Below are 24,948 nucleotides of genomic sequence, written 5' to 3'. Positions count from 1 at the left end.
TACTTAATGCCACCTTTGCCTCAGTCTTTAATAGTAAGACCAGTTATTCTTGGGGTATCCAGCCCACTGAGCTGGAAGACAGGGAGCAGAATAAACCCCCCATAATCCAAAGGGAAATGGTTAGCGACCTGCTACACCACTTAGACACACACAGGTCTATGGGGCTGGATGGGGTCCACCCAAGGGTACTGAGGGAGCTGGCAGAAGTGCTCACCAAGACACTTTCCATCATTTATCAGCATTCCTGGCTAACCAGGGAGGTCCCAGTTGACTGGAGGTTAGCAAATGTGACGCTTATCTACAAGGAGGGCAGGAAGGAGGATCTGGGGAACTACAGGCCTGTCAGTCTGACCTTGGTGCCGGGGAAGGTTATGGAGCAGATCATCCTGAGTGCCATCACACAGCACGTACAGGACAACCAGGTGATCAGGCCCAGTCAGCCTGGGTTTATGAAAGGCAGGTCCTGCTTGACCAACTTGATTTCCTTCTATGACAAGGTTACCCACTTAGTGGATGAGGGAAAGGCTGTGGATGTTGTCTACCTGGACTTTAGTGAAGCCTTTGACACCATTTCCCACAGCATTCTCCTGGAAAAACTGGCTGCTCATGGCTTGGATGGGCATACTCTTGGCTGGGTAAAAAACTGGCTGGATGGCCAAGCCCAAAAGAGTTGTGGTGAATGGAGTTAAATCCAGTTGGTGGCCAGTCACAAGTGGTGTTCCCCAGGGCTCAGTATTGGAGCCAGTTCTATATAATATGAGTTCTGTTTATCAATGATCTGGACGAGGGGATCAAGTGCACCCTCAGTAAGTTTGCAGATGACACCAAGTTGGGCAGGAGCGTTGATCTGCTTGAGGGTAGGAAGGCTCTACAGAGGGATCTGGACAGGCTGGATCATTGGGCTGAGGCTGCTTGTATGAGGTTCAACAAGGCCAAGTGCCAGGTCCTGCACTTGGGTCACAACAACCCCGTGCAATGCTACAGGCTTGGGGAAGAGTGGCTGGAAAGCTGCCCGGCAGAGAAGGACCTGGGGGTGTTGGTTGACACCTGGCTGAATATGAGCCAGCAGCATGCCCAGGTGGTCAAAAAGGCCAATAGTATCCTGGCCTGTATCAGAAATAGTGTGGGCAGCAGGACCAGGGAGGTGAGCGTTTCCCTGTACTGGGCACTGGTGAGGCCGCACCTTGAGTACTGTGTTCAGTTTTGGGCCCCTCACTACAGGAAAGACACTGAGGTGCTGGAGTGTGTCCAGAGAAGGGCAACCAAGTTGGTGAGGGGCCTGGAGCACAAGTCTTATGAGGAGCAGCTGAGGGAACTCGGGTGGTTTAGTCTGGAGAAGAGGAGGCTGAGGGGAGACCTTATCACTCTCTACAACTACCTGAAAGGAGGTTGTAGTGAGGGGGGGTCAGTCTCTTCTCCCAAGTAACAAGTGATAGGACAAGAAGAAATGGCCTCAAGTTGCGGCAGGGGAGGTTTAGATTGGATATTAGGAAAAATTTCTTTACTGAAAGGGTTGTCAGGCATTGGAACAGGCTGCCCAGGGAAGTGGTTGAGTCACCATACCTGGAGGTATTTAAAAGATGTGTAGATATGGCACTTAGGGACATGGTTTAGTGGTAGACCTGGCAGCATTAGGTGCACAGTTGGACTTGATGATCTTAAAGGTCTTTTCCAACCTAAATGATTCTATGATTCTGTTATTTGGCAGGTGCTGCTCCATAGAAGAGGAACAGCTTCTGTTTATAGCTATATGCTGAGGGACCAGAGTGGTAAAGTAAGGGAAGAGATGAAAGCATGCTTTCATGTAGGATTTTAGGAACAAATTTCACATTTCACCAGCATCCCTTAAATGCCGTGGCTTTGCCATGCCACTGCTCCTGAGTAATCCTGTTGAGTTCAGGTCTGTTCAAGTCAGTGGTGAACAGGATCCGAGCCATAGCTTGTTAGCTGTGAGTACATCTTTCTCATGATGAGACTGTGCATCTTGTGGCTGGCTAAATGCTGTGCATGTGCTGATAAATTGCTGTCTGCTGTCCTGTGTTACAAAATACTGGGTCTCAGTTGAGGTAGAGCTGTTCTGTGTTTATCTATAGATATTCTGATGAGATGGTCATATAGTCTGAATGCAATCTGTGAGAATGAGTAGTATAAGCTAATACTATAAATTTTTTTCAAAATTTTTTACAAGTTTCATGTTCCTATCACGTAATTATGAGAAAATACATGTTGCGAGTTAAATGCAGTTTTAAGAACTATCAGGAAAGCTAGCAATGTAACTGTTCTTTTGGTTTGTGTTTTTTAATTTTTTTCCTCCTCCTGCCTCAAAAGATGAAGTTATAACTTCACACGGTGCAATTGAACCAGATAAGGACAATGTCCGCCTAGAGCCATATTCTTTGCCACAAGGTTTTATGTGGGACACATTGGATCTTAGCAATGCTGAAGTTGTAAGTAAAACAATTTTTATATGTATCTAAAATTATTGAAGTTTATTCTGATTGATGTGTGTGGATAAATCTTTGGATTTTTTTGTGTGTGTTTTCAGCTGAAGGAGTTATACACACTGTTAAATGAGAATTACGTAGAAGATGATGATAATATGTTTAGGTTTGATTACTCACCTGAATTTCTTCTGTGGTGAGTAGCAAGTTCTACATTCTGCTCTGGCTGGAGTGCAGAGAAGGGTGTTGTTATTACATCTTCTTGGGCAGTAATTTGTAATTATTTCTGTAATCAATTCTAGGGCACTACGTCCTCCAGGCTGGTTACCCCAATGGCACTGTGGGGTTAGAGTGTCTTCAAACAAAAAACTGGTAGGATTCATAAGTGCCATCCCTGCAAATATTCGTATTTATGACAGGTAAAATGCACCATTACTTTTGTACTTGTAAAAGGATAACACCATGAAATAAATCTTAAACTGGTATCCATTGCCATAGAGAACTTAGAGAGAAGGAGGCTCACTGACCATAAAGAGTCAGAAGAATCCTGTGTATGTAGCAGAGACTTTTTTTTTTACTCTTTGTCATCCTTCCCCCCAAAAAGCTTGTGGGCTCCTTACAATGAAGACCAATAATACATATGTAAGGAATAGATAATGACAAAGAATTTTCTGATCCTACTAGAAAGTATTCAAAGGATAGTCAGTCACCTGGACTTCCTTGGCCAGCTCTTCATACACTGACAATCATAAAGTATTAATGATACCACGTAGCATGTGCTTGGATGCCATTCTGCATCTTAAAGTAAGGCAGTTGGTTAAGCCTCGATAGAGCTCTGGAAAAGGAGTGTTGCAAACAGCTTAGACGCAGCTTGCATATTGCACAATTTGCCAGTGCAGTCACTGTATCATAGGTTAGTATTTGTTGCAGATGTACTTTGTCACAGGCCAATTTATTTTTACCTCAAATTCTTCTGTTACAACATGGAAAACTACAATTATGGAAATGAAAATATGCAATGTGCAACTCTTTAACTTTTCCGCTATTTAATGTCCTTTTAGTGTGAAGAAAATGGTAGAAATCAATTTTCTGTGTGTCCATAAGAAACTGAGATCTAAACGGGTAGCACCTGTACTGATTCGGGAAATAACCAGAAGAGTAAACCTGGAAGGAATTTTTCAGGCTGTTTACACTGCTGGAGTGGTACTGCCCAAGCCTGTGGCCACTTGCAGGTAACCTAAGTGATGTTCATAATAATGGTTCCTATAGCAGTCATTTTAAAGAATATTTTATGTAGTTGGCTAGAAACAATAAAAACATAAAATTCAAAGAAACTAAATGTTGTGGCCTTGACTAACCTGAAGGCCTGAGTGTTTTTTCAGGGTTGTTTTCTTTTGTCACTTTCCCTCTTGCTCCCTCCTGTGCTTCTCCCTGCTTCTCTCCCCTTCTCCCCTTGTGCCTTGGATAAAACAGCTTCTCACACTGAAATCTAATTTTGGTTTGTTTATCGAACCTTAAATAGACTAATAGATGTTTCTGTTGACCTTCTGGTGGAAGCCATGCTAGCAATGACAACATTGTATACCTGTGTTTTTCAAGTGGCCTGTTTCCCTGCTGGGATGCTTCCCTGTTGACCTGGTTGCTTGCCAAAGATGGCAGAGCATTTCTGGGAATTGTATGATTTGCTTTTTTGAAATACTTTCATCTTCCCTGGAGAAGGGAGGATTTAATTGGCATTTGATAAAGATCGGAAAACTATCACGTGAGAAGAGTTGTATGTAATGAAGTGTAATTTTGTTTGCTTGGAATGCATTTTATTTCTAACGGGAAAAGTTCAGTTCCAGCAGTATTAGTTCAGCTGTCTATCCTTCTGGAGGACAGGATACTTTTTCATTTGAAGTTGTGTTTGTACCTATGAACACCAAAGGTCCTGTAAGTTTCTGTAAGCAAGGATGGGGAGAAAACCACCAGCCATGCTATGTTAGAGTAACCATGGATGTTCTGTTGCACAATGATCTAGGAAGAGGAGATCTCCTTCAACAAGCTACTTAGACATGAGCAGAGGGTCCTGACTGTACAAGAAAATAAATGTTACCGTGTTAAGTATGGTGAGATTGGTAGGCCTATGGCAAGTACTAAAATGTTAAGCCCTGTGATTATTGATTCTGTAATAAAAAGCATTTGCTTAGATTCAAAGTATGGTGATAGCAGGCCTGTTTAAAAGCTATTGCTTGGATATAGCTTTTCGTTATCTTTTGTTGCTCAAGCTTCTTACAGACATAATACAGGCTTGCTTAGAAACAAATTTGGAGAGGAGAAGGAGCAAAGCAAGAAATGGATGCAAGTAAAGCTGACACTTAAAATACTATTTAATCTCATTATTAATTTTATTTCCAGGTATTGGCATCGATCACTGAATCCCAGAAAATTGGTGGAGGTGAAATTTTCACATTTGAGTAGAAACATGACTCTACAAAGAACAATGAAGCTCTACAGACTTCCTGATGTAAGCAGTATGACTTCTAGAGAATCCCCACAGTTACTGTGAGGCCCAAAATAACCTTCCATCTGTCTCTGACAGCACAGGCTTTTCTGTGGAAAGGCGGTGTGTGCAGAACATTAAAAAAAAAAATAAAAAAAAAATCTCTAGTTGATGAAAAAGACCTTAAGGGCTATACTAAACAGAAGAGAGTATTGCTGGAAATGTAGATCTGTATATGGAGAAAATACAAATTTTGAACTAAAAGGCTTAAACAAACAAAGAAAAAAACCAGAAGCCTTGACTTCATAAACATGTGGGATTGAATTGAAGATGCATAAAACTATTCTTGGTACGGTTAATCTGATAAAAGCTTATTGGAACAGAAAATTAATAGTTCATGTCTTAAAATTCTCTGAGAAGTCCATCAGAAAGTTGGCTCAGTGCAGTGGGTTTGTTGATTACACTCAAATTCACAGCTTTTTCTGTTCTGTCAGAGAATGTTAATCTTCTGCAATAAAGAGGCTCAGCAAAAGCCTCTTCAGTGCGTTGTGTACCATTTATTTGCGTGGTCTAGTACAAAAAAAAGTGCTCTGGCATAGCTAGATTAGTTAAAAATAATTTTTCTCATGTTTGCAGCTAATAGTTAGGCTGGCAAACAGCCTTAGGATGCATTTCCATGACAGGGCAAGTCACTGTAAGTAGTCTGAAATGTACTATTAAAACAACAAAAAAATCTCATTGCTGTAATTAATAGCCTATAGAAGCTAGTCTAAGCTTTATGATTGAAAACAATTTCTTTGCTTGTAAAAGCTACCTTTCTATTTGGAGGGATTGCAGAATATCCTTTACCTGTACCATATCAGTAAACCTTTTTTTATTTAAACAAACCCTTACTTTTGGTTAAAAAAACCTTCTTCCTCACTTACAGTACTTTGTAATGATTTATCTGACTTTGGAAAATTGTGTCTGTTGGTTACATTTAGCTTGATGCTGCGGGTTCTCTACTACTTACATATTTGAGTAATACACTAAGCACTCCTTGGTATGAACTACGTGCCATGGCTTGATCTGAACTCCTGCTGGTGTCAGAGAGACTAGTTTCCTGTGCTGCCTGCATGCTACCTGTGCCTGCACATGCAGGTTCTCCCTTGTGTGCAGGGCAGCAGTTTTCAGAGCTTAAGAATTAATAACCAAATTAATTAGGTTTTAATCTTGGAGAGCTAAATTTAGCTTCCATCAAATCTTGAAGACATTTTTAATAGTTTAAAAAAGTGCAGTAGACAATTTCAAATATAGATTTTGGTGGCAACTCTAGTACTGTTTCTCATGGAAACAATACAGGAAAAGAATAGCTTAAAGATTAAGGATCTTACAGTACAAAAAGTGTAACTACAGAGAATAATTAGAAACAACAGCAGCTGTACCCTGATCATCTTCCTTTATCATAAAACTCAGATTTCAACAGAAAAATTAGGAAAACAAAGAAAACATAGTGTCTCATTCATAAAATATAGCTAAGGCAAATATACTGTACAGAGAAGTGCAAATAGAAAAGAGGTGCTTTGAAAATCAACTTTTAAAACTAAGTGATGCAGAAGTCCATATGCCTCAGCTGTTTGTTTATTTTTAGATTGGACTTGGGAGCTTCTCCCATGGAAAACAAAGATTTAATCTTTGTGCTAATGTTTCCTCTTTAGGTCTTGTGCTTTAGTTTTTCTGGAGTTTTTTTCTGAAGAAAGGGTTTAAGTGCTATTGAGGCTCCTTATCCTCAGTTTCAGACTGTTATCATAGACAGTACTGTCACACAAATTTGTTCATTCAGGCCACACTGTCCTGTCCCTCAGCACCAAGCACTGTTTCTTGCATTTTAACCTCTTTTCTTAGTGTCCTTGGAATATCATTGCCACTAGGAGCTCATCTCCCTTTAAGAGGAATTAATCATTCCTAATCACTTGAGCAGTCTGAATTAAAAAATGTTTTCAGAAATAATAAATACTGTAATTAATAAATACCACCCTCACTGAAGGCTGTGTTTATGCATGTACCTATAGGTATTAAAAAAAAGGGTTTTTTCTAAGTATTTGATCTCCTGAGCAAGGAGTTTTCTGAAAGAGGTAAATTCTGGCTGTGTTCAGAATAAGGACAGGAGCACGTTTGTCTCTGTATGTCTTTTCTTGACTGATGGAGATCCTGAGCCAGGATACTCGCATGAATATATGCCTGGTGCAGCTTGATATGTGAAGCAGAGAAACAAATTTTAGCCCAGTTTTGTACACTTTCTCTCACTTCTGGGGCTGCAAATAATCATTTACTGTTGGCCATTCTGAGCATTGCTGGGCCATAAACATGTTCCAGCCCAGCCACTTCCCCTCCCATCCTGTTCCAGTGTATGGCTTTAAAAGAGGTACGAAGGGTTGGAGGGAGCTGAAATTAACCTTTCATATTGTAGTTCATAAGGAGGTTATGAATGAAATATGGCATAGGAAGCATCATGCTGATGAGTCAGGTGAATACCCTTATGGATTCAGGGCATTTAAAAATCTAGGTGATGTGCTCTTGTGGAAGCAAACCATAGTCCGAGGCTGCTCAGGAAAGCAGGAAGACTAAAATGTAATACCCAGGCTAGAGCTGTGGCAAAACGTGCCTTGATTTTTCATCTGGCTGCTGACTCCCAGGGTATGTGAATAAATACCTCCCCCAGAATAATGCCTTTTGAGCAGAGTGTAATCAGCTACGCTAATTTCAGGTTTCCAGTAATCAAGTCTCTACCTGGCTGCTCTTGCAATTGACTTTCCTATGATTAATGTGATACGTGCCCAAGTATGTAGCTCAGACAGATGAAGGAGGATAAATGAGTTCTGAAGAGAACAAGACTTAGCCTCCCTAAAAGGAAATATTCAGAAAGGCTAACAAAAGCTAGGGAGAAAACTTTAATCACCTTTGCTTGTTTAAACATTAATTGCATAGTACTGGAAAGCAGTTTTTTCCTCTTCTGATGTTTAAAGTCAAATAAATAACTTTATTTGTTAAAATACTGTAGGTTTTTAATTTCAGGCACCTTCAGGGAGGAAGCTTTCTTGTTAACAGAACCGCATTTGTGCCTGTATAGGAAGTTGAGTAAGCAAGGGAGTTTGCAAGTGTTAAGAATAGGTGGAATTTTTTTGTTAAATAATTTCTAATTAAACTTTATCCGCTGACTTTGGTTTATAGCTTGACTGTAATTTTCATAAGTTTGAATGGCAAGTGTTCTTGTCTTCAGATTAACTTCAGATATGCAAGTTGCTTTATGTTTTGTTTCTGTGTCTGGGCCCTAGGTAGTTTAGAAGAAGATAAGAAATAAAGACTGACCTAAAAAAAAAAAAAACCCAACAAAAAAACCCCAAATGCATGAAGTCTAGGTTGTTGGCAATGGTATCTCTTTCTCTAGAGAAATGAAGTTGTTTCAATAATGAAATATAAAGATTGAAGTGCCCCAGACTCTCAATAATTAGAAGAGAGGGAATTCTGATTGAAAGCCATTTGTAAAATAGCATAATGAATTAGGTGGCTGGGATAAAGTAGACTAATAATGAATGCATTATAGCAAATGGAGTGACTCTGCAACCTACTTTCAGCCTTTGCTGTGTATGCAGTTTTCCTTTCAACATCTCAACGTTTATTTTTCTTTTGTTACAATAAGGCCACAAAGACTTCAGGTTTGAGACCAATGGAACAAAAAGATACTAAAGCAGTACAAGAATTAATCAACACTTACTTGAAACAGTTTAATCTTGCTCCTGTGATGGATGAAGAAGAGGTAGCCCATTGGTTCCTGCCTCGGGATCATATTATTGACACTTACGTAGTAGAGGTAAAACATGCCTTAACTACTTCATGAATGTGTATGTGAATGCCACTTACAAAAGTTCATATCAGCATCAAGTTTTTGAAATGTGGACAGTATGAAAAAATTTGTGCTATAGCTAGAATTTGATATGACGATTCCAAGCTTTGTTCTTTGTATTGCATTCTGTTAATGAGAAAATGTTTGGTTGTGATAAACTGCAGTGCTCTTATAACAGAATATTTTAAAGAAGAATTTTGAAATCTCAAAATATCACTGTCTTGGAAATACTACAGCAAAGAACCTTACATAATTTAAAAACAACCCTTCCAATTGCATTCCTCCATTTTTTTCCATAGAGATATGACATGATAATAAGCAGTGGTCTTCAAATCTCCTTTTCTAGAAAAAAGGAAAAATGATACAATAACTGAGATAAGGATTTGGTTTGAACTCAGTGTCATTCTCTGAGGTGTCTAAGTTTCTGCCATACACCAGTTCAAAATTCTTTATTTTTAAAACCAATTTTAGGGTTACCTCCTGGGGGAATTATGTTTTTTGATGGCCTGCTTCTGTAAATATATTTTTTCCAGTAAAAGACTGTGTGTGTATATGCACACATATTTGAATGAGTAATAGAGAAGTAAAGTTAACATCCCTTGGTGCTGTCATGAGTTGCTGTCAGCTAGTTCAATTATCTTGAAAATTATAATCTTTGTCCACTAACAAGATGGAGAGTGTCATCCGTTCCTACCGCTTACTCTTTCCTCCTCTCCCCACCCTACCATCCCCACCCTCCAACCTGTTGGTCACGTTTCTCGCAAAATAAGCAGTGCAGGAATAGATTAGCATTTTGGTTGGAAATCTCCAAGGCATGGTTGGAATAGCTGAGTTAAAGCTAGTGGAGAAAGATACACTCTTCCCTTTGAGTCCATGCTAAATCAGTTGTAGACGTCGTATTTAGATAGTGTATTACTTTGTTTAAAGTGAGAAGGTTATTTGAAAGTGATCAGCACTAACATCCTTAAGCCTACCAACTCCTCACAGAAGCTGCGGGTTGTGAAGCTCACAACCTGAAGTTCCCACACTGCGACTTGAATTTCTGCAGGAGTCTCAGCTGAATGGAGATGAGAGGTCCTGCTCATTGGTTGTCATTGTCCAAGCTTGGTTTTCTGCCTGTTTTGTAGTAGGTCTAGTGCTCATTGGACTCTCCCATGGTCCAGTTTAATTTATTGTCCTGCCTTCTTTTGCCGCCCCTTCCTCCTGCTCCCCCCCCCCCCCCCCCGACGCACTCTGGGTTGTTTTTTGACTTTATTGGCAAGTTGAAGCCTACAGAAGAGTCCACAAGCACCAGGATCAGCATGAGCGTGCCACTGTCAGTGTGATTTTAACTGAACAGTGCAGTCTTCACTTGCTTGTTTTACACTGTCTCCTGAACTAGTTTTTCACTATACAAAATGTAGGTTTGTTAGTGCTTAAAATCTTTGTAAGATCTGTGTGACTTGGAGAAGTTGATGTCAGATTTTTCAGTCATCTTTGTAATGTGCAGAGCTAAAACCTTAAAATACTCTGTATAATTCCTGAATTAATATTTTCAGCATCCTTACTGAATTTAGTGAGTGACTTAATAATTTTTCTGTTATTTGTTGTTAGTTTATCTCTACTACAGAATAATAATTTTTCTGTTATTTGTTGTTACTATATCTCTACTACAGAATCTGTACCTGCTCTAAGACAATAGCTTTTTTGCACGTGATGGGTTCAACTCTTTTTACTGTAGAAGTACTATCAATTTAAGGATCCATGTGAGGTCCTTCATTGAGTTCAAAACAGTGGGCACCAGTCATTCAAAAATATTTGTGTCTCCTCTGCCTTATTTTCTTGGATATATCAGGGGACCCAATCAGAATAGGAGGAGTGAAAATCTGGGTAGTTTTTTTGTGCTCAGCATGTCGGTCATAACCCATGTAATAATTATTCCCATTTCCTACTAATCTACACTCTTGAAGATGGTTAAACTTCATCAAGTGTGTGAAACATTAAGAAAGTTTATGTAGGATACTTTACATTTCTGTATAAGTACCTTTTTTGATGACTATTGGTCTTACTAGAATTTCAGTGTGATTTAGCACTGCTGTCTAGCAAATGGATTGTGCTTGTTGATTGAGAAGGGAAATCAAGCTGGTGAAGGGCCTGGAGCACAAGTCTTAAGAGTAGCAGATGAGGGAACTGGGGTTGTTTAGTCTGGAGAAAAGGAGGCTGAGGGGAGACCTTATCGCTCTCTACAACTAACTGAAAGGAGGTTGTAATGAGGTGGGTGCTGGTCTCTTCTGTCAGGTGGCTGCAGATAGGACGAGAGGAAATGGCCTCAAGTTGTGCCAGGGGAGGTTTAGATTGGATATTAGGAAAAATTTCTTTCCTGAAAGGGTTGTCAGGCATTGGAACAGGCTGCCCAGGGAAATGGTTGAGTCACCATCCCTGGAGGTATTCAAAAAGCAGGTAGACAAGGCACTTTAGAACATGATTTAGTGGGCATGGTTGATGGTTGGACTGAATGATCTTAAAGGTCTTTTCCAACCTAAATGATTCTATGATTAATAATCACTACAGCCGATTTAAATATGCTTCGTATACCAGCATAATATATTTTTTTTCTTTTTCTTTAGAAAGTTGAGAAAATTATTACTCAATGTGAACTTCATCAGATTTAAAAAATATTCTTTTAAAAATAAGTTAAATTGGGGAAAAAATGTCTATACTTTTTTCAGAAGTGTGCTTTGTTAGCTTTGTTTATAGCAGGCTAAGCTTGGGAAACAAATTGAAATGCTTTGGCAATTGGTTGTCAAAATGTTATTGGTGTAATAGACTAGAAGAATCTCAATGTTTGTTTCCTTTTCTGAAGTGACCCTTTCAGGCTTCAGTCTTGCTTTGATGTATAGATACATCCTTGGCAAGAATTCAATTTCTTAGCCAGGATTACCTGTTATACCATAATACTTATGGTGTGCAAAACTGTGCTGCATTTATTACTTATTTTCTGTAGAACTGCAATGTAAGCCTAACCAATAACTAAGCGGTTATTTCTTATTAATTGACTATTTTTTTTTTTTTTAGGGCTCAAGTGGTATTTTAACAGACTTCCTGAGTTTCTACACATTACCTTCAACAGTGATGCACCATCCTGTTCATAAAAGCCTCAAAGCTGCCTATTCCTTTTACAATATTCATACAGAGACCCCCCTCTTGGACTTAATGAATGATGCACTCATTATAGCTAAATTGGTAAGTTGGGGGGGGGGGGGGTGTTCTGCTTCTGCTTCTTTCACAAAAGTATTCTTAGGAGTGGTGGCAAGGTGAGAACTGACAGCAATTTATCCATGCCATTGATTCTGTTTTCTTCTACTGTCTGTAGCACAGAATGCAGTTGATGAGCATATACAATATATATATTAAAATATAAAACACTATGCTTGGTTTTCCTTTTTACTTTGAGTGATGCTAGGGAATGACAAGTGCATGAAGATCAAGTCTTTGCAATAGCTTGAACAGTGTAAACATCCAGGAGCACACTGATGGCCATATTCACTAAGTACCAGAAGAATGGAAAGTATCACTAAAATAGTCTCCCTTGGAGATGAGCTAATAAGTTCTATTAAATACCTTTTATTTGTTTGTTTAAACTATTTTTTATTTCTACAAAATGTAAAAGTTTATTTGTGCAAGCTTTATCATTTTATCTCGTTAATAATTGCTGCTTGTAAAGCTGTGTAGATGATGTCACATTGTAGCTTTTAAGCACACCTTCATGCCTGGCGTTACACTGATAGATGGTTTAGTTGAATGGAAGGGAAGAGACTATAAATGAAGTTTTTAAACATAAGAATTGTAAGAGTTTATCAGTGCTGACTGATGAAAAACTAACACTCGGCCCTTAATCATTAGGGTGTCATGGGAGTGCAGTGCAAACACCAATGGCAAAGTAGTCTGTGGTACGGAGCTGTGCAGGTGATGCACATCCCAGCACTCTGAATGAATTCTCAGACACCTGTTTAGCCCTGGCAATTCACAGCACTGCACAGGCTTCATCCAGTCCATGGTATCCATTCTAGCAACCATTCCCAACATGCTGCAGAGCATGGGTGTGTTTTCTGCTCCTTATGCTTGAAGCTTGCCCTTCCTAGCTGAACTGTTGCTGTTGCACTGCTTGTGGTATTCCACCTACCAGATGAGTGCTCAATGCAAGCAGATGCTAGCTGTGCTCCAGTTGACCATGTTCAGAGCCATCTGCACTGCACTGCATGTGGCACAGGATTTCTGTGTTGATCCTGTATGAAGCCAGTGATGGTCTGTCAAGGGCTGTATCTGTTCAGACTTCAGGCTGCATGAAAGCAGTCACATAGTCTTCAACTTGTCTGTCTCAGCCATGTTCGTGCAGCATTGCAGCTGAGCTGATATCTATGATGTGAACTGCTTGCTGAGGCTTGTTGACCTATAAGCAGTATTCAGTTGAATAACTTACTTTTGGCAAGGAAAACTCCTGGATAGTCATGGGGAATATAGAACCTTGTTACTCAGGCTCCAGAATAATACCAAAGGAAGTTCAGAGAGGGACTTTGAAAGGTGTTAAGATACATGAAGATGTAGGAAGGTGGCTAGCATAATTTTCAGAAGTGGCTAAAAATGCTAGCACTACTGATTCTTAAAAGTCAAAGTGGAAAAAGGAATAAACATTGGTCTCCATTTGAAGTGTGGCATAAAGAGCTGAGTGGCTGGCCGTTCACTAGGCCACAGATGGAATGGGCAAGGAAGCAGTTACATGGTCTAACCGCAAGGCTTTGCACCTTCTCCTGTCTACATTTCTCTCTGAAGGTGACGTGATTCTTTTAAATGGACCATCATAAAGTAAGAATACTGGTATTTAGACACTTGTGGATTTCCAAAGTATGTGCTGGGCCTGTCTGCATCATTAGATGCCTAATTACATTTGCAGATCTGGCACTTGGACTTTTAGATGAGGAGAGGTGAGGCAAGGGAAGAGAAATGATAAATGTAGTCCTATTCACAGTTTTTTATTTACAAAAGTACTGGGTCTGGCTGGGATGGAGTAAACTTTCTTCCTAGCAGCCCATGTGGTGCTGTGCTTTGCATTTGTGACTAAAACAGGGCTGATAACACACCAGTGTTTTGACTATTGCTGAACAGTGCTTGCACAGCCTCAGAGCTTTCTCTCTTTCACCCCCAGCAAGTAGGCTGAGGGTGGGCAAGAAGTTGGGAGGGGACACAGCTGGGACAGCTGACCCCAACTGACCAAAGGGATAATGCACACTATATGATGTTGTGCTCCGCAATAAAGGCTGAAGGAAAGGAGGAGGAAGGGGGGATTCTGCTAGTTATGGCGTTTATCTTGCCAAACAACCATTATGCATGCTGAGATCTTGCTTTCCAGGAAGTGGCTTGACATGTGCCTAGTGATGGGAAGTAGTGAATGAATTCCTCTTTTTGCTTTGCTTGTGCGTGCAGCTTTTGCTTTCTCTATTAAACTGTCATTATTTCCATTCACAAGTCATCTTGCCTTCCTTTCTGTTTTCTCCCCATCCTGTGGGAGAGGAGCAAGTGAAAGGCTGGGTGGGTGTTCAGCTTTTGGCTGGGGACAACCCACCACAGTCCTTTCTGTACTCTTACTCCCAAAGAATGCATTTTGGAGGTACAAATTCAACTCAGCAAATTGCTTTCAGCGTTTGCATGTCAGTTTAATGTTGATTTTTATCTTCATATTACACTATATAAAATTAGCTTAGAACTAAGTCTAGGAAAATCTTGGCAATTAAAGGACAAAATGCCTGACCTCCAAAGCAAAACCCAAAACTTAGTTTCCATGTATTCTGCATGGAGAGAGTGGGATTTTGCAGCAGGATAATCCTCCCAAAACTCTGCATATTTTATTGTCAAAGCTGACGCTAAGTTTCTAGATCTAGAACAGGAGAGAGCTTATAAACAGGGAAGTTCACTTCTGAGTCTGCCCTAATGGTCTGGCAGAGCTGTGGAGCAACTATCTTTGAACAGGAACTTTTTTGTACCTCTCAGATACTAACCTGAACCTAACCTGCTGGTGTTTAGATACTGAATTAAAACTACATCTGTAGACATTATTATTTATTTGAATTTTGAGTGCTTAGTTGCAGAGCTTCATTAGTGTGTCTGTACTACAAAGTCTCTATTCTCCCCTGCTTCCCTTCCTGCCTTCTGAGATTTCTGTTACTGTCTATTACTAACTCGGAATATTTCAAAATTTACTTCTTTAGATGCAAAGTGTCAAATCCTTGCCACCTTATTTGTCTTGTTTCTGTGTGTTTTTCACAGTATATTTAACTTAGCATAGCTTCATCTGCATACAGAATGATCTTTGTGTAAGGTAGTGGGAAACCTTACTAAACTCACTGTCTGTGCTTTGTGACTTTCTTTTAAATAGTCCTAAACCGATGGAGAGCTTAAAATGTTCTTTTTCTTCAACCCCCTTTTTTCCTAATGTTGGGTGCTTATTTAAAAGAAAAAAAAAAATACATCTAGTTTTTATATTGAGTAAAGAATGTTCCTTACTATCTTCTTGTGCTTAAGTAACTGAGCATTATTGTTTTGTAACTTATTTTTATCTCAGAGTATAGAAGGTCCTGCTGGTGCACTGCCTTTGTGCTGTTAAGACTCCAAGATCTTAGGTCAGACTCCCTTGCAGTTCATTGCAAATAAATGGACTCCTATATCCAGACCCCCAAGCAAATTCAGCTATTCAGGCATGATGATTGTCACTGCGATGGCTTAACTGACCTTGTTTTTATGTTGCTTGTTAAGAGTTCATAGTGAGTTGGGATTTGAGTGTGTTTGTGTTGCCACACAAAACCCTGAGACTAATTCAGCTGTGTGGCTGTTCTGAGAGCAAAATGGCTCTTTGAGTGGTGAATTTGGGAGGCTGATGAAAAGAGGAGTTAGTAGAGGGTGTGCACGAGTAGAGGAGGGAGAGTAACATGTCAAAGATTGGAGTTCTAAAGACAATGGCATTTCAGAAAAGGACAAAATCGCAAAAATACAATGTCATTAACAGAGTGATAAAGACTGAAAAACATCGTAAGCTGTATTTATGCAGCGTTAGCTGAAATAGGCTATGTGTGTCAAAACACTGTATGTGACTGTAAAAAATGCGTATCTGTAAGGATAATGCTTTAGGGACCCTTCAGACCTTCAACCCTGAAAGTGGTTTTTAAAATTCCTACCCTTTTGGAGATAATCTTCAAGCAAAGTTGTACCTTATACTTCACTTTTTATTGGGAGAATTTCTTTGTGTGTGTACCTAATTAAAAGGCAAGATTTATTCCCTTGTCTTTTTTTCCACTTAATTAGCCTAGTCTCTTGGATGTTGTATGCTGCTGTGTAAAGTATCGTTTGTGCATCATTTGAAACTTTAAAAAATAAAATTTTAAAAATGTTTTGCTGTTGCCAGAAAGGATTTGATGTGTTCAATGCACTAGACTTAATGGAAAACAAAACATTCCTGGAAAAACTCAAGTTTGGGATTGGAGATGGAAATTTGCAGTATTATTTGTACAACTGGAGGTGTCCTGGCATGGAATCTGAAAAGGTAAGGGAGAAAAAAAGAGCTTCTGAATTCTGTTAGGTATAATGGTACATTAATCTACACTGGGCAAAATGGGCAGAAGTCTTAAAATAACTTTTTTAATTGGCCATATTTAAGATCCATAATTGAGGTGCAGAAGACTAGGGATGTTTAGATTTATTGCCATACTTGAACTAAAATACTGTATTTTTCTTCTTCCTTTTAGGTTGGTCTTGTATTACAATGAGGACACTTATGTTTCTAGAACTCTGAGGTCATCGTTTGAGTTAATTTGATCTCCATAACTCTTGGAACGGTATGGTTCAAGAGGAGTAAAAGCACAACGTCAGTGATACTGAAATAGTCCATTAAACCTGAACAATGAAGACATCCATATGTGACCAAATTTATGCATTTTCAGATAGATCAGAAGGTCCATGAAACTCTTTTATTGTCCATGAAAAGAATAAAAGCACATTCGTTTAAGTTTCAAAGCTTAGCTTGCACCTTGATGAGAAGAAGGTATTTTTTTTCCACTCTGTAGAAAAGACTGTTTTGTACAAACTGAACTTCAGTGGTGGATTAGGGTACAAAAATATTTGCTATTATGTGGATGAACTGCTGCATTTCTATTTATTAAGTGGTGGTGTATGTTTGTCAGTGTAACAGAATGAAGGATACAAACTTGAGTATCTTTGCTTATTTACTTCACATGGATATCATCATTTGGGGGAAAATCATGAAGTACGATACGTTTGTAGCTCTATGAAAGTCCTGGATGTTTTTGTAACTGGAGCAGTATGACAATGTACTGGTTTAACTAGTGCATTTGTTTCTCCATAAGCAACGCTGCCAAATCAATAAAAATACAGATTTGTACTTTGATCTTCAATAGATCAGTGGATTGATTTAACAGTATCGCACTGTTCAGTGCAGGTGTTACCTATGTTGCCGGAATGATAATACATTACTGTACTTAATTTACAGTTGTGGCACAAAACCTTAGTTTTGACTCAGTAGAATAACATCAGCCTGCGTGTAAAACTAAGAATTTTAGTAGTGCTATCAGGATATTTATAGTTTGAATGTTTTCAACGCTTCTGCGAAATTGCACATATTCCTTTGTCTACTTTGATTTCCTATGAAGTCTGTAATTCTAATGAAAAGTATCTTGTGTAAATACGTATTCATAAATTGTTCCTGGTAGTGTTTTTATCCTGACTTTGGAACAAGAAGTTTTGCTATGTATGTGGCTGGTAAGCAGAAGAGAAATGCTCTACCCTCAGTCCTTGGAAGTCTCTGTACTGCGCTTCCTGAAATGTAGGAGGGCTGATCTTTGTTGTTGGGGGGAGCTGTTTTAATTCCCTCATGAATGCTCGGCAACCAGAGCGGCTTCTGAAGCACTTTATATGCATTCCAGTGTAGCATCATAGCTAGATATAACAGCAGTTCTTTCAGCTCATGGATGCTGCAGTAACGTGAGCACTGAGAAAATCTGCAGTAAGAAACTGTTCTAGCTGAAAGTGCCAAATTGTGGTAGTGAAGCCTCTGTGCTATGAGCATCTTTTGAATGTGACTTGAATATCTCATGAAATGCAAATGTCTAAACTTTCCTTTTAAACATGCCTGTAATTCTGACAGCAGATTTTGCTGGAAGTTGAATTCTGTACCTGAAAACATCGATTTAGATGAAGATAAATTTGTCTGTTCTTCATAACTTCTAGCCCTACCCACCTCCTTATAGCAGTGGGGTTTTTCTTTCTTTCCGCTCCTTTTCCAGTGTGCGAAAGGTTTGTGGTTTGGTTTCTTTTTCTTGTTGAATTGTGGTGAAAGGATTCTGCCCTAGGGACAGTGATAAATACTTTCCCTTATTGCGTTATAGCTCTGTGATTAAAGCATTCAACCTCCTTCAAACAAAGGAAGGGATCGAACGTGGTTTGTCTGACCCCTGGGTGTGCACCAGCTTGGGACCTCATGAATTTAAAAGGGCTTCAAAGGACATCTTTCAGACATCTAATGGTGCAGTTGAGCTTTACAACTTTGGCCACTCTGATACCCGTCTGCTAGTAGCAGCCATAACAGATGGTGTAGAGGGAGCTTGGACTCCTTGTGTGAGGCCTGAGCAGAATTAAGTGCCTGAAAATGTAATCGATGGTAGTAATATCTGAGGTAACAAGAAGGATTTAATCTCAACTCCATCGAAGACTTAAGTTCTTAATTCCCCAAAGGCAGGAAGGTGCCTTCCTGGCTGGGCATTTGCAGTGGAGCCTGCTGGGATGAGGAGGTGGTTCACCAAGGGGCTCGGTGTGTTCTGCTTCGGCTCTAAAGGCAGAGCCTTGGCAATCCTCACTGAGTTGCTGCCTAACGTGAAGTGGGACAGCAGGGCATAGCTCTGTCCTCATGGCTAAGCTACTTCCTTGCTAAGAAATGATCACGGCCTAGCTCTCCCTAATCCAGATGGGTGGTCTTGAATGCCAGGTGAAAGATATGCACATGTTCTCTGCCCTCTCTCCCCACAAAAAAATGCAAGTGGAAGAAATGGTAGGCAGACACTTTTTCTCCTCTCCTCTCTCCTCTGAAATCGGAAGGCAAATCCTCCCCAGTACTTTTGTTTGGAAAAGCATTGAGACCATGATGGGACCAAGTACGTCCAGGTAGAAGACAAGACTTGAACCTGGATTTCCTGCAGCCTGGCTTTCTGCCCTAATCTTGGGGTAATTGCACATGAAGGAGTGTGGCCACTCTTGTCCTGTCTTCTGGGAAAACAGTGCCATTTGCGTCTAAATCTGAGTGGTAAACTTCTCTGTCTCATTTTCTGGCTCATGCTGCATGTTAACTGAGGGGAGGTCGGGCAGAGTCATGCTCCTGTAGAAGCTGTGCAGGACTGTAGCTGAGAGAGAAAACTTAGCAGGCCAGAGAGCATGAGGGAAGCGGGCATCTGAGCCTGAGTGTTGGGGCAGTTCCTGGAGAATTCTGTTCATGAACCTGTGTGTTACCCAACAGCTGTGTAATCCAGCATGGTCTTTTCTGTCCCTGTTGAGTGCTCAAACCTTTTGGCTAGCCATGCTCTTCAGCCCAAGGGCTTTGCTGAAGTATCACAGCATCAAGAGGATGTGAATCTTGAAGGTGTGTCCCAGCCCGCACCCATGCAGTGAGAGTTACTCAGGAGGTGGAAATTGTAGCAACTCACTCTCGCTTCCTAAGCAGGTACTTAATGAAAGGTTATTATCCTTGTGGGTGCCACTGTCAGCAGCTCAATAGGAGAGGGTCTTCTGTTGTTTCCAAAGTTGAACCTGTCTGTGCATTAGGCTTGCTCCTCAAAACCTAACAGATGGTTTCACGAAGATTGGCAAGCCACCTTTCACACCAGTCTTTTGAAACATCTAGAATTTCTTTCCCAGAGTAACTTTCTATCACCTGCGGAGGTGACACAAATCCCTGAAGAGAGTTCTAGACCTGGGCAGGCAGCAAAGTGGTGCACTTATCTTCTTTACCAAAGCTAATCCTCATGCCCTGTTTAAAGGCTCAGATTTAAATGTTAGTTAGCCAGCATGAGAATTAAAATACCCAAGTGCTAGCATGCCTTCAAAGTTTTATCCATCCAAAAACCCAGAACAAAAGACATGTATGAAAGACTACAAAGCAAGGCAAAAACCCCCTCACTTTTTCTTGCCACCCTCAGCCAGGGAGGGCAAAAATTTTGGCATTAAATGTCTTAGTCTTGTTTAAACTTCAGGGAGCATCATGACTAAAGAATCATTGCTACTGCCTCTCTGTAGTTGCTATCATGAACTGAAGTCACGTCTAAATAAATCCAAAATACAGATTAGCAGCTCTCTGAAAACTATGAGGAGTAAATTCCATCATCTTTAAGGAACAACAAAGTAATTCAGTTAAGGTACTTTATGCTTTCTTCTACAGTACCATACTGACTTTTGCTTAAAATACAGAGCGCCAAGTAAACTCCTAGGCTGTTGATTTTGGTTGTCTGAATTGCAGCACTATTCTCTTTCCTTGCTACAACACAACTGTCTTGTTAGGAAACTGTTCATAATCCCCAGTAAAACTAAAGGAAACTCAAAAGTTATGTGGTATGTTTTCAATCTCGTAGCAGTTATAGCTGTCATCTACTTTATATACAACAGTATATGGCTTATCTCAATTTCCTGGGAAATAATTTTAGACTCCGTTTAGAAATCAAATTGAGTTTAGGTTAGTTTACATTTTCTCACAGGATGTGTGTTCATAGTTTGCACACAGAAGTCTTTTTTTTCAAAATGCAGCAGTGGTAATTTGGTTGTGTTCTGTATTTGAAAATAAAGCTTTTCCTTCAGCATATTGGACACCAGGTACTAGATGGAACCCAAGTCTGCACACATTCTTGACCAAAACAAGTTTATTGTTCAGCAGAGCAAACTATGAAAGTTCAAAAGGGAAGTCTGCCTGTGCTTTTACAGCTGTTTACTTGAAACAAGCATTGAACCAGCTTTAAAAGTTATACTGATATGGACCTTTGTTTAAATAAACTTTCACTTTTGGTATTGATTTGTTTGAATAATATTTGACCCAAAGCTGTTTTGCTTGAAGCGCATTCATCTGTGTAAACGTGTTTAATGCCTTCCATTAATTCCCAAGATGTACTTATTATGTCTTAAATTACTTCAGCATATTCATTACCAATTTTAACTCTGTAAAATGAAGACTCTGCAAATGAAATATTTACCCCCAGATAAAGACTCGCACCCAAGTTTGAGCAATATTCTTTATTAAAGGAGAAAGTACCTCAACTGAACGCAACATAAAGTTCACCTTGTATTCAAGTGCTTTACACTGTAAAGCCTAACAGATAGCTCAGTTAGAGCTCTACTCCATACTGCATTAAAAAAATCAGTTTTTATGAAGAACTAAACTAAAATCAGTTATGCTGAAAAAGTTTTTTTCTTTTTGCGGGGTGGTTTCTTTATCTTATTTGGATTTGGAACAAGTTTTTTGATTTTCAAAGGCTGCAAAATTACATTTGAAAGATCGAGCTGATTGCTTTCTGTACGCTTCCGTTTCTGGCTTGTGAGCTCATCCCCCAGCGCCTCTGCAAGCTGCTCGGGTTCCTGATTTTCTGAAGAATCTGTATGTGCATAAGCCACCGATTCTTCAGTTTTGTACTGAAACCACGGCACTTCCAAAGCTGGTATCTTTGGAATTATCGCTTCTATTGCGTCAGTAAATTTATCAGACTGCTTTTTAAAGCCTAGTGCTAAAATGGATGTTAAGCCAAGAAGTGGTGCAACTGTTTCACTGAGACGGGGAACCTGGCCTGCTGGTGTGGCTCGACTTGCACTCAGCTGAATCAGGTGTGATGTGATCATGGCAGGTTTTGCAGATTTGCACACCAGCAAGAGAAGTAGTTCATTTTTTTCCAATGCTTTTGTAACTTCGTTAACTCCAATAGCAAGCTGTCTTCTGACACTTATGTCAGTCCATCCTGGTTTTTGTAGATGGCCTTCTGTTTCCTCCTCTTTAGGGAGTTCATTGGTGCTAGCATCACACTTTCTTTCCATTTGTTTTTTTGTAAGGGAACGTTTTTTCTTTCTTGGAGTCTCAATCTTTTTAAGTCCAATATGTTTAATCCTTTCTTCTAAAGTCTGCAGTATAAAATGCATATCTTCTCCATCTATGGTTTTCCACTGAAAAACAAAGGGGTTATCTAGACATGTTTTTACAGTGATCTTCTTTGCTTTACGAAGTGTTGCCGTCCCTTGCTGAATTACAGACATGCTGAGGTTCTTTTGTGTTTTGCCACCCTAGCTGTGAAGGGAAGAAAGAGGTAAACACTAGTTCAAATACTGTACTGTTTGCTGTGGACATCATTACCAGAAGTTTCTCTTGGGAATGCAGAAGAGAAACATCACATATCAAACTGATGCTGGCAACTATCACCCTCCTCACATTAGCAGCTCAGTGCTAATCCTTAACAAATCTTGTGCTGCTTTTTTTTTTTTTAAATAAATAAAAAAACCCAGCAGACAGGACAGCAAGGCAACATCAGTGACAAGAGACCCTTCTGAAGCTGAATGAAAGCAGGCGGAGGTATTACAGATTTTAAAAACCAAAACCCCTCCAGAACCACAAGTTGAAGGACCACTCAGTTTTCACTGTTGCGCAGCTGCATTGTAGCAGTATTATAACATGAAAGAAAAAAAAACGCAGAATCACAACATGAAACAAGCTCCAAGTTCCTGAATTTATTAAGGATTTTTAAAACTTTAATTTGCCTTTTCATTCTTTAATCTGTGTCTTGTGTTTGTCTGCATTTAGAAGGTATGATAGAAATCTGCAGGGTCTATTATTATGCTTTCAGTGAAGGAAGGCAATCCTCTACAGGCCCACATAAAGTTCAGAAGGGGTCTTTTACTCTTGTGTCACCTAGACCACACCTTTAGGGATGAGAAAAATGAAACAGGAGCAGAGAAAGTGTAATTGTTCTAGCTCTGATTGATCTAGTCCAGAGTAACAGTGAAGACATGAAGGCAGGCCTGATTACAGGCCTTGGTAACTCAGTAAGTCCCCATACTCCTGTTTGGGTTACTACTCACCATCTCCTTGCTAAATTAGTGGTATCTTCATTGTTGCACAGCCAAGCTTACAGAGTAAGAGCAGCTCAGATTTCAAATCAGGAGAAATAGGACATGACTCTCTCCTAGGTTTCCTAGTTACCAAAGTAGGCATAGGGATAGCATCTACATACATCTCTTGAATGGCAGCCTTTAGATATTCACGAAATAACCATTCTGCTAGTCGTATCAGTTCTCTGTGTACTGGTAGTAAGCTACCTCGATATAAAAAAACCCCAAAAAACTAAACCCCATCTTCACTGAAATTCCCCCAGCAGTGTGTACTGCCATAAGGCAACATCTAACTGGAGGGATTTTCCTTCAGTTAAACCCTCATCTGGAAGCCAGTAGGGGAAATGCATTCAAGAGAGTTGTATCAATGCAATGTGAACTGTGAAGCTGTTATCCACAATGAGAGTTAAAAACACATAAGTAGTTTTCAGAGAACAGTAAAACTGAGTAAGTATTTCAAAATACAACAAAGCACTGTGTCCCTCTCTTGGTACTCTCAGAAGAGCTTATGAAATGCCCTTGCAGGGTGACCCAGGCAACGGGTGACCCAGACCCGTTGTCTGCCTCCAACACTGGGAACTGGAGAAACTGTCTGGGGAGGGCAGGGCTGTAATTCCCCTCTGCTCCCAAGCACCCACAATGGCTGCATCAGGGATGCAAGATGGAAGATCTGCTGACTTGTTTTATTAGACCTTTATGGAGATATTGTCCATGCAGTTATCTGATCCCTTTTGCTTACCATCACAGTGGCAACAACCAAAAAGTGGAAACACCTAAAGAATGGAAATGACCATTAGAAATCTTATGTGTGACTGAGTGAGAAATGGAAGCTTATGATAGTTTAAAAAAAAAAAAAAAAAAGAGTTCTGGGTTATCGTTTTTAAAAGCTTGCAATTAGGGATGCTCTGATGACCTTTTACGGGGGGCATCCAGCACAGTCAAGCAACAGACTTGTATATGAGAAAGCAGCACAACATGAGAGATTTCACAGCTGAAAGATTACATTTTTCTTTCCAAAACAGGCCCTACTGAGGAAAATATGCACGCAGGAATAGCAAACAAAGCAACGAGGCAAAAAAAGCCAGAAACACGAGGCTCCCCCACCTCGCACCAGAGTCGCGACCCCCTCGCTTCCTGCGGAAGGGAGAAACGGGGAAACAGCGCCCACGCTTACCTCCGCCAGCAACGCCTCTCCAGCGGCTCGCTCTCCAAAACGCTCCGTGAACGCCTCCGGCCAGCCCCTGGCAACAAGAAGGGTACGCGGGTCACAACGCGGCCCCGGCAGAACGCGCTGCGAACGCACCGGAGGGCCCCGCAGCCAGAGGCTTCCGCCCGCCTCCCCCCCCCGCGGGCCGTGCCCAGACTGCCACTGCCGCCGCCGCGGGGGGCGGCCCGGCTTCTTCCCCGGCCCGGCGGCTTCCCCGGCCCGACAGCAGTGCCCGGGCCGCAACCGCCCCGCTCCCGCCGGCGGCGGCGAGCGAGCCCCACCTCCGCCGCGGCCTCCGCCGGCCGCCCCGGGCCCACGCCGTCGGTCGCAGCACGCCGGCGCTCGGCGCGACCCCGCTCCGCCCCTCAGCTCGGCCCGCCTCTCCCCGCCGCCACAGCCGCCGCCCTCCGGCCGCCCTCAGCCGCCGCCGCCGCCGCCGCCCGGCGGGGCGCGGCGAGTCCTCCCGGCCTGGGGGCCGCGTCCGGGGCGCGCTGAGGCGCGGGGGCGGGAGCGCCGGGCTCGGAGCGGAGCCCCCGGGGCCCGGCTGGGGTGGCTGGGCGGGCCGAGAGGAGCGCTGAGGGGCGGAGCGAGGCGGGCCGCCGGCTGCTGGGCTGCTGCGGTCAGGCCCGTGTGGAGAAACGGCGCGTTGCGGCCTGACCGAAGGAGGCACTGAAGTGCTGATGCTAGAAGCCTGCACTTGGCGGGTCTCACCGCGGGGTTAGCGCCGGCGCGTCCTCACGTTGAGTGCTACCGTAAACTGCTCTATAGG

At 41.2% G+C, this 24,948-nt stretch overlaps 2 protein-coding genes across 3 annotated transcripts in view; one reads left to right on the top strand and one right to left on the bottom strand.

Annotated features, from left to right (window-relative positions):
* The window catches only part of NMT2 (N-myristoyltransferase 2), a 38,760-nt gene extending 17,863 nt beyond the window's left edge, over positions 1–20,897 (top strand). Inside the window, exons 4-12 of the mRNA XM_069775795.1 lie at positions 2,329–2,447; positions 2,546–2,637; positions 2,744–2,860; positions 3,503–3,673; positions 4,839–4,947; positions 8,603–8,773; positions 11,861–12,028; positions 16,239–16,376; positions 16,579–20,897. Coding sequence (XP_069631896.1) covers positions 2,329–2,447; positions 2,546–2,637; positions 2,744–2,860; positions 3,503–3,673; positions 4,839–4,947; positions 8,603–8,773; positions 11,861–12,028; positions 16,239–16,376; positions 16,579–16,599 — 1,106 coding nt within the window. The 3' untranslated portion in view covers positions 16,600–20,897. The remainder of the gene's footprint in view (positions 1–2,328; positions 2,448–2,545; positions 2,638–2,743; positions 2,861–3,502; positions 3,674–4,838; positions 4,948–8,602; positions 8,774–11,860; positions 12,029–16,238; positions 16,377–16,578) is intronic.
* Positions 20,898–21,100: 203 nt separating this feature from the next.
* RPP38 (ribonuclease P/MRP subunit p38) lies at positions 21,101–24,577 on the bottom strand. Of its 2 annotated transcripts, none has more exons than XM_069775809.1 (3): positions 24,461–24,577; positions 24,077–24,213; positions 21,101–22,154 (listed from the first exon to the last, which is right to left on the bottom strand). In XM_069775809.1, exon 3 carries the CDS (start codon positions 22,121–22,123, stop codon positions 21,272–21,274), a length of 852 nt encoding a protein of 283 aa, XP_069631910.1. In that variant the 5' UTR covers positions 22,124–22,154; positions 24,077–24,213; positions 24,461–24,577; the 3' UTR covers positions 21,101–21,271. The 2 variants fall into 2 exon arrangements, with proteins under 2 accessions (XP_069631910.1, XP_069631918.1); XM_069775817.1 differs by having other exon boundaries at positions 24,147–24,213.
* Between the last annotated feature and the right edge of the window lie 371 nt (positions 24,578–24,948).

Source organism: Haliaeetus albicilla, chromosome 2, assembly GCF_947461875.1.
Source record: "Haliaeetus albicilla chromosome 2, bHalAlb1.1, whole genome shotgun sequence".
In the NCBI taxonomy this organism is placed as follows: Eukaryota; Metazoa; Chordata; class Aves; order Accipitriformes; family Accipitridae; genus Haliaeetus; species Haliaeetus albicilla.
Note: the sequence above shows the minus strand (reverse complement) of the source record. Positions and strands in the feature narration are given on the sequence as shown.